The sequence below is a fragment of the Arachis ipaensis genome, chromosome B8 (assembly GCF_059453495.1).
Source record: "Arachis ipaensis isolate K30076 ecotype BB chromosome B8, ASM5945349v1, whole genome shotgun sequence".
Taxonomy (NCBI): domain Eukaryota; kingdom Viridiplantae; phylum Streptophyta; class Magnoliopsida; order Fabales; family Fabaceae; genus Arachis; species Arachis ipaensis.
The window spans coordinates 1,254,486-1,263,571 of NC_142443.1; the positions used below are offsets into that span (position 1 = coordinate 1,254,486).

At 35.1% G+C, this 9,086-nt stretch overlaps 1 protein-coding gene and 1 pseudogene across 1 annotated transcript; both read right to left on the reverse strand.

Annotated features, from left to right (window-relative positions):
* On the reverse strand, positions 1-649 carry LOC107610301 (early nodulin-like protein 7 pseudogene; annotated as a pseudogene).
* A 3,876-nt stretch (positions 650-4,525) lies between these two features.
* On the reverse strand, positions 4,526-5,820 carry LOC107612816 (GATA transcription factor 9). Its single transcript, XM_016314567.3, has 2 exons — positions 5,445-5,820; positions 4,526-5,354 (listed from the first exon to the last, which is right to left on the reverse strand). Exons 1-2 carry the CDS (start codon positions 5,745-5,747, stop codon positions 4,731-4,733), a joined length of 927 nt encoding a protein of 308 aa, XP_016170053.1. The 5' UTR covers positions 5,748-5,820; the 3' UTR covers positions 4,526-4,730.
* Between the last annotated feature and the right edge of the window lie 3,266 nt (positions 5,821-9,086).

A 9,086-nucleotide genomic window follows, 5' to 3' on the forward strand; every position in this document is an offset into this window, starting at 1 on the left:
TCAGAGTGCTAAGAGTAACACAACCAAAAATGTAGCAAAGGGAGCCATAACTGCTGAATTACTAAGCATAATAGAGGTTGAATCTTCTGCTATGCTATCATAAGGAGATGAAGCTACTGGGGAGAAGGCTTCAGGCGAAGGAGACATCGGCGACAGCGAGATACCTTGAGGTGCAAGCAAAGAGGGTGGTGGGGATTCTGGAACTGGAACTGGAACTGGATGATGTTGTGGGGACATAACCTCCACAAGAAGCTTCTGTCCTCTGCTACAATGATGAGCGGTTCCACTGATGAAGTAGAAGGCACCAGGGCTATCAAGATTGAGAATGCTCTTGCCATTGTCAAAGGCTGTGATGGGGTTACTTGCATCGCAGTGAAAGTAGTCCCATTCCTCCACACTTAGAACCGAGTCATTCTCGTACTCAAACACTACAAAAAAAAAACAAAGAAAATTAACATTCATAAGTTGCATAAGTCTAAGTGCAAATGCCATAGATATATAGATATAGATATATACCGAGAGAATCTCCAACTTGGAACCTGTTTCTTTCAGCCCAACGGGTGTAGAATGAAGTGTCAGTGGGATCAGGAACACGCCAACCAAAGTGATCACCAACTTTGAACTCCCTCGCAGCTGTGGTACACAGCATGATGAAAAGAATCACACATTTAAATAGATGTGACATGCTTTATTAAGAATGGATGTTGAAGAAGCAAAAAGTAGTGATAAACCAATGCAAAGTGCAGGGTCTGTATATATAAGCACGAGAACATGATAGTGATGAGAGTGTGTTTAGGTAGTTATGCATAGTGGGTAGTTATTAAAGTTGGGACTAGGGGTACGTGCGGCCATTATTGGTGGGTATGACTTAATTTGGTCAAAGAATGGTCAACAATCAAGGTCACATCTTTGGCGGTTTTGGAATAGCTAACTTGACCATAAGACATTATTAGTAAAGATATTTATTTTAAATTTTTTAGAGTATTAAGTTAGTAGGTCTTGAAAATTTTGATTTAGGACTAATTAGTGGGGACATATATGTATCACCACTAAATTTCACATAATAAATTAATGGAGGGACATAATGTGTTCATCGTTTACAATTTTGGAAGACTAAATTAGTACTTTATTTTTTTCAATGGCTAATTAATATGAAATCGAAAATTTTAAAGATCTAATTGTCACTTTACTCAATTTTTTACTATTTTATATTTTCTTATTTACATATGACCGATTCAATCGGTTCGACCAATAATTTATTAGTTAAATTAATAAACTAATAAACCAATAATTTAACCGGTTCGATTCTCACAACTATCCTTTTATTGCAATTCTTCACTATGATTGAAATAGCAGATATGATTTATCATAGTTGATTAAAAAGTTGTTATTATTATTAGTTCTTTTAATCTATAAAACTCTGAAACAAGATTTTGCTCAAGTGAAAAATTAAACACATTGTATCGTCATTGGAACATATTAAGCTTTGATAGTGATATATTTGTGAATTTTTGTATTCCAGCGACTTGAATGATGATCTCTTACACTTAATTTTTCTTTTTTGTTATATATTAACTTACCGACATATATCTTACATTTTGATAATAAAGAAAATCGACAATGATAACAAAATCATAAATTTTACCATTAACGATTAACAAAGCTCAACACAAGAGGACCAAATCCATTAACTGTGTCCCAAAAAAAACCTCATTCACAGAAAGTCAGACACGATTTATAGACATATATATGCATTAGCACTTAGAGTATGACCAGCTTCACAGAATCATTATTGATGAACCTGTAGTTAATATATATGATGTTCCAAAAACATAGCTACATAGTTATCCAATAAGAATGGAACATTATGAAGAAATAAAATCCAACCACTAGCATCTAAAGAGTAAGCATTCCAACTCAAATCCAGAAGGCATGCCATACTTTTTAACAGCATTTGAATAGCTGAAACAGTCACTCATCACTTAAAATTGAAAGGACATTTTGAAACATAGTTGCAAATTTGACAGGCCTTATTGAAAGGTGCAAGAGCATATTTGCTTTTTACACTGAAAACATGGTCATTTGTGTGGAATCTTACTTCTTACATTGTTCAGAACTCTTTTCCACTCAGTAACCTTTGTGTGTGCCATAGGAAGCGTGATTGCTCTCAAGTGGTTCAACTTTGAAGCAATTTCTTTTGGTAATTATTAAGTAGAATTTATGTTATTTTATTCACGATTTTTTTGCATACATGGCAACAGCATAAGGTGCATAATCACAGTGAAAATTTATATATATAGTGGAATAGGATTAAGGTTAATAACACAGTGCATTACTATAATCAATAGTGAAGACTTATGAAATTAGATCAAAGTTTATTGATGTGATATATTAAATGACATTATAACATACATCTAATAGTCTTAATTGGCAGTTAACATAATAAATTTATGAAATTAGATCAAATAAATTTTAAATTGAAGAATTTTAATGTCTTAATTTTTTTTATTAAATTTTGATTTGATCTAATTTTATAAATTTATCATATTAATAGTCAATTAAAATTTTTGATTTGATCTAATTTTATAAATTTATCATATTAATAGTCAATTAAAATTTTTATATGTATGTTGTAATAACACTTAACATATCATATTAATAAATTTTGACACCGTCAATAAAAAAAATAACATAAGATTTAATGTGATTAATTCAAAATTTTTGAAAAATAAATTTAATTAAAAAATTTTTTGAAAGCAAATTTAAAAAACGAATAATGTTTTAGTAACGAATTTGACCGATTATTTACTATGCATCGAAATGGAAAAAATTATAAATATTTGTATTTAATTTATGTAACTAGTGAAATAATAAGTACTTAGTTAAACCAAATGTTTCCAATAATACAGTAATATAAGATTAGATGTATCATGTACGTGTAAAAATGATGGTGTTTCATAATATATAACACTCAATAACATAACATAAAAGGTGCATATATATGGTTTAGCATGCCCCTTTTATGTAAATTAAAAGAGTAAATAAAGGTGGCTTATCTACCGTACCAATTATTATATGGATAGATAGATTCAAACCCAAAGGATATATAGGAGAGAGGTAAGTGCCGACAAGACCAGCATTATTATTATTATTATTATTATTATTATTATTATTATTATTATTATTCAGCATCTGCCTCTTTACACATATAACATGGGAAGATCCCTTCACATAGGAACATGCAGCACCAATACCATACTTATATTTTTTTTATATGTATTAATATCAGCAAATGCAGCCAGTCATGCACGTCACGTACCGCATGTGCTTGCCTTTCATTGTTCACATGCAATTAATTGCAAATAACACCCACCTACACACACACATATATATATCCTTTTACTTTACTATATTACCATTATTCAATAATTTATTAATGATAATAAGCCTTACATTTAATTTCATCTCATCATCATATCAATTAACAGTGGGCTTTGCCGACACTAGTAACCATATACACACACCAATAGTGTACATTGACTGTTGTACTTGCCATGTGTACTTTTATAGACTTTAATTTCTTTTCTTCCAAAGTATGTATTTGTTGATTCTATAATAATTCTACGTTAGGCAGATACCGAACCACACACATGCAAATTGCAATGATACATTGTAAAAGCTTCGTATGTAAATCATTCATGTATAGTCCTTTGAATAATATGTCACATGGTCATTCAACAAAGTACTGAACAACTCGTCAAAGAGCATTTTCTACAATGTAATTAGCCTTCCCAACTTAACCCCCACTTTTTGGTCTTATTGTATAATGGCTTGGCTTCACATACTTCATAGTTAATAAGAAATTCTAGTTCAAAATTGACTTTACTGATTAACTTGTTTAATTTATATGTAATGTGGTAATGGCAACCAAGGAAGAAGAAGCTAATAAGATTGCAATATGATGGAAGGGTGGAGCCCTTGTCCAAAATCGGTGGAGAGAGTTATATCAACACTCAATGTGTGACCTAATTCTTTCTTTATTTTTATATTTATCATCACTACGCCCCACAACTCAACTCACATGACCTTGCCGCACCGTTTTGCAAGCTAGCTAAGCATGACTCACATTTTTATTTTATTTTATTCTTTTCAAGTTGGTCCTCTCATTTTGGCTTCATAAATTCCCTTGGGCCTTAGCTTTTTCTTTTTTCTATGTAGTACGTACAAAGGACGATGTCTAACTGGCCAATGCTAATGGCTAAACATCAAATATTTTAATTTCATTGAGTAATAAACTTTGCTGAAATTCATGCCATCATTCATCTCGATTCGCGTATGATATGTCATAATCAAACTTCAAAAATGATACGACCGTATTTGTTGCCACTCGCCAATCTGATCCTATTGGTAAAAGTTGGGCCAAGTTATTATTAATTCCTGTTCATAGTTGATCTTAACTGTTATATATATAACATTATTCTAAATTTACCAATTTCAAAAAAAAAAAAAAAAAAACGGAGAGTGATGAAATACAATCTAGTTTCTACAACTCTACTATATTCTCCTTTAATTATACAGCAGTTTTTGCTTTTTTGAGTTGCACTCACTTGTAGTACCAAAAAGACGAGAACAATTCTATAGTTTCAAATTTAGCTTATAAAACTTTTGAAAAAGAGTGAAATTAAAAAGAAAAAGTTAAATGTAAAGAGGGCTCCACGGTGAAAGCTAAGTTAGACGTTCCTATAATCTGGACGGTTGTGGCGATGAATCAAATACGAATCTTCACCGTTGGATATGTCGAAAACCGAACTCTGACCAATCAAACGGTGATGCTGCATCTCCTTCTGCCTCCTCAGCTCCAACACCTTCCTATGCGAATTTGAATGCTTCGTCGACACAAACGTTGGGCTTGCAGCGGGCCGGTACTCCGGCACTAACCTCCCAGATTTATACCTTACCCCGCATGCATTGCACAATGTCTTTGGGCCCATGGGCCCAGTTCGCCACTGCGGCGTCTGTTCCGCCGCGCAGTGCAGGCATTTTCGGCCCGATGCCTCGGAATTCGCCCCATCTCTCTTCTTCGCGGGCCTTTGCTCCGCGTCCGTTTTAACAACCCGAACCACGCGCGTGGACCAATCACCAGGCGCGGCGCGTGAGCGCTTGCTTCGTGCCTTGGCTGGGAGAGGCGTTTCGGGGTGGAATAACGGTGCGTTTCGAGCATCCGAAGAAGAAGACGATTGAGGTGTCTGAGGCTTCACGCCGGAGATAAGGTGAAGAGTTTTCAGCTCCTCCTCCGCCGGAAAGGACTCTTCAACGAAATTCGAGAGCCATTCCAGTTCCGCCACGTCATCATACTGTACAGACAAATAAAGAAAATAATAATTAATTTGATTCATATGTATAATTGATTTTTTGTTGTTTGTGGAATTTTTTTGAAAAATTACCGGAACGCAGAACTCTTCGGAGAATTGAGGATCCACTCCGGCGAAGCAGCGGAAGCTGCTGCCGGAAATGGAGGAGTTACAGCTGTCGACGGCGGTGACGACAGAGACGTCGGTGGAGTTTCCGGCGGTATTGTTGAAAAATCCGTCAGATGTGATAGCGTCCGTGTTGGCGTTGGAGAAGTCGAGAAGGTCGTCAATGGTGAAAACCTCGCCGGGCTTCTGGTCAGCGTGACGCTTCTCCGGCGAGAGTTGGTCCGGAGTGGCGGCAAAATATCCCGCAATGAAGTATTCCGGCAATTCCATTAAAAAAAAAACGAGAGAATGAGATTTTTTTTTTTTTGGGTGTGAGAATTGAGAAAGAGACTATCTGAGAAGTGAGATGAGGGGTGCTACTGGTGGGGTTTTGAGGAGTGAAGTAAGGGCATAGTTGACATTTTGGTATCATATAGGAGCATCTTTTCTCATGCAGAAAATGTATTCTACTCTAGGGAACTCACTGTCACTGACTTGCAAGTTCTGCAAAGTTAATTATGCGCTTCCATTATTATTATTATTTTGTTGTTTTCTTTTTTTTTTTAAGAGAAGGTTTAAAAGGACAGCAATTTTTGTGATTTGTAACCTTTAAGTAGTTATTAATGATGTTTTTAATGGTATGAAATTTTATTTAATGGGATGAAATAACTTATTTTTTTTTTAATAGTTACATGCTGTACAAAATTTAATAAAATTGCTGCCCTAGACTTTTTCCTTTTTCAATGGTAGTTAACTTTTACTGTTAGTATTAACTTAGCCCGTTGCTCCTTTTACTGCTGTGGAGCAAGAAGTGGAGTAGTTGGCTCCAAACTTTACAACTTGGAAAATAATGATCATAGTACCTTATAATTATGGTCGATAAATAACAACCACGTGATCATCTTCGCCTAAACACAAAAGGCAATAATCAAAGTTCAGGCACATGTGTGCATATGTATGAAGTAATTTGCAATCAATTAGTTTTATTATTAACCATCTACTACACAAGACAATTTTCCAACTGTCATTTTCATATTTCAGTACATTGGTGTTTCCATGTTTTTCATATTTTTGTAATTTTATATGCAACTTTTGGCAATTGGTAAGTTGTAAAATAGTTATTGCACATACCAAAACTCTGAATCCATTAATATTTAATAGTGAATTTCTGCGATGTCATTGCTGCAGAATAAAAACAACCGGAGACCCACTCAAACGCACTGCTTCATGTCCTTCAGGTAGCGTTTGGTGGAGAGACAGAGACGGAAAGACTGAGACTGAGAGACAGAGACTAAGAGACAGGGATTGAAATAAATCTCAGTATTCTGTTTGGTGCAAAATGAGAGACATGAATTGAAACAAGAATAAAACTCTAATTTAATTTGCACAAAGGGTAAAATTGGAATTAATTAATTGAAATGAAAGTATTTTAGGTATAAAATGTTATTAAAGTTTCAGTCTTCATCTCTAAAAATTCCAGTCCCCTGTGTCCCTACTTTTTGGAGGTACTGAAATACTGAAATTTTAGAGACAGAGACAGAAATTTTAGTACCAGTCTCTGAACTAACAAACACGATACTGAGTCTCAGTCTCTCAGTCTCTGTCTCAGTACTTCAAAACAAACGCTACCTCAGAGTTTTGGGCACACCATGATTGTAGCAAAACAAGAAGCAAAGCTCTTCAACACAATTATGCATTTCCATAGTACTAGTGTAGCAGTAGTCACATTATTATGGTAATACCAATGGTGTCCAAATTTTGAAGCTAGATTCCTCTTCTACTACTACCAATATTATTTTGCTTTTAATCTGACTTAATTAATGGTGCTTTTCTACCCTCGTTAGTACTTACTACTTAGTATACTTTATCTTCTCACGTTACTATAGTCCGCTAAGACTGACACATGCATTATTGGCACGTGGCTAGTGAAAGTAGTCAACAGTCAACACACAGCCATGGGCTTTTTTTGGTCATCGACTACCATGGGCTTCAACCTCTAGTGTTAGTAGTCCATATGTTACAGTATAAGCCCAAGATCAGATGGCCCACAATATCCTCGTAGCCCAAAAAATCTAGATTCAAGATTAAACGGACGTCTTCTATTTCATCGGACCCAAATATAACGTATTATATTATGGGCAAAGAGAAATGGTAGCAAGAACTTGGGCCATTGATTTCTCTGTAGCTTCAAATATTTATTACCTCCTACCAATTTTTTTTTTACCTTTTCCTCTTTCTTTTTTCCTAATTCCCCCCTTATTTTCAACCCTATCTGGTTTTTCCATCAGCACATGAAATTGAGCATACGGATCAAATTTCATTTGCAACCATTAATACACAAAAAAGGCATTTCACTTTGCTTTTTATTTCAAGAAGAACATATACATGATCGTGTCTTCATGCTTTTTTGGACTTTTTTTTATTTCTTCCCAAACCGACGCCGACAGGCTCGTTGCGGATTGGGGCTCTATTAACAAATGGGTTGCTGTTGTACAAGATTTGAATCCATATAGGAGTGTTCATTGATTAGATTTAATATGCATCTACGCGATATTTATCCAAATCCGATCCGAAAATTGTGGATATAGATCTGATCCGCAAAGTTAATGGATTGGATTCAATTCGCACATTCACCTATCCGCAACCGCAAAAATAAAGAAATAAATAAGTAAATATTCTTTTTATGTTTTATTTCAACTAATAATTATTATATACGTTGTATTATTTTAATTTAGAGTAAAGTATCGATTTTGTCCCCAACGTTTGGGGTAAGTCCCAAAGTTGTCCCTAATGTTTTAGAATTGACTCAATGTTGTCCTGCTCCGTTAACAGAATTAACGACGGAACAAAATTGAGACGATTTTGAAACCTTAGGGACTTAAATAGAACGAAAATGTTAGGGACAAAAACGATACATAAAAATAAATTTTAATTTAATTTTATCTTTCTTTTTTTTGGTGACTTAAAAGAAAAATAAACAAAAACTAAGAAAGAAAAAAAAAAACAAGAAACTGCTTAAGAAAGGCAGTCCCGCTGAATACTACTCTCAAACTCCTTCCAAGGCAATGGAAGCTCCACTTGGGGAGAAATAGTCCTCATTGCAGTCTTTGCCATGATGTCTGCTACTGTATTTGCATCTCTCAAGATCAACCGAAGATCAGCACGCCATTTCCAAGACATGATATCTCGGATTTTTAACACCAAAGGATCAGTAAACCCAGAGCAATCTTGTAAATTATTGACAATAGTAAAAGCCTCCACACAGTCTGTCTCACATATAATGTCTCTTTGTCCCGAGTCCCATGCTAAAAGAAAGCCTCTCCAAATAGCAAACAACTCTCCTTGCAAAATGCTACGACTCTCAATTGTTCCCAGACAGCCTCGTTGCCACCTTCCCTTCCAATCTCTACTAACACAAGCAAAACCAACTCGAGCACCACTGCCAGGATAGCTAGCATCACAATTAATCTTAAAGGTACCCACTGAGGGGGGAATCCAAGAGCCACTAATGGTTGAGGGGATAGATAGTCGTTGCAACTCAAAAATATTTCGGAGCTCCTTTTCTAAGGACAAAGCCATACCAATCACCTTATCTGTGGTCCAATGCTCGTGAGGATAAAAGATCTCGTT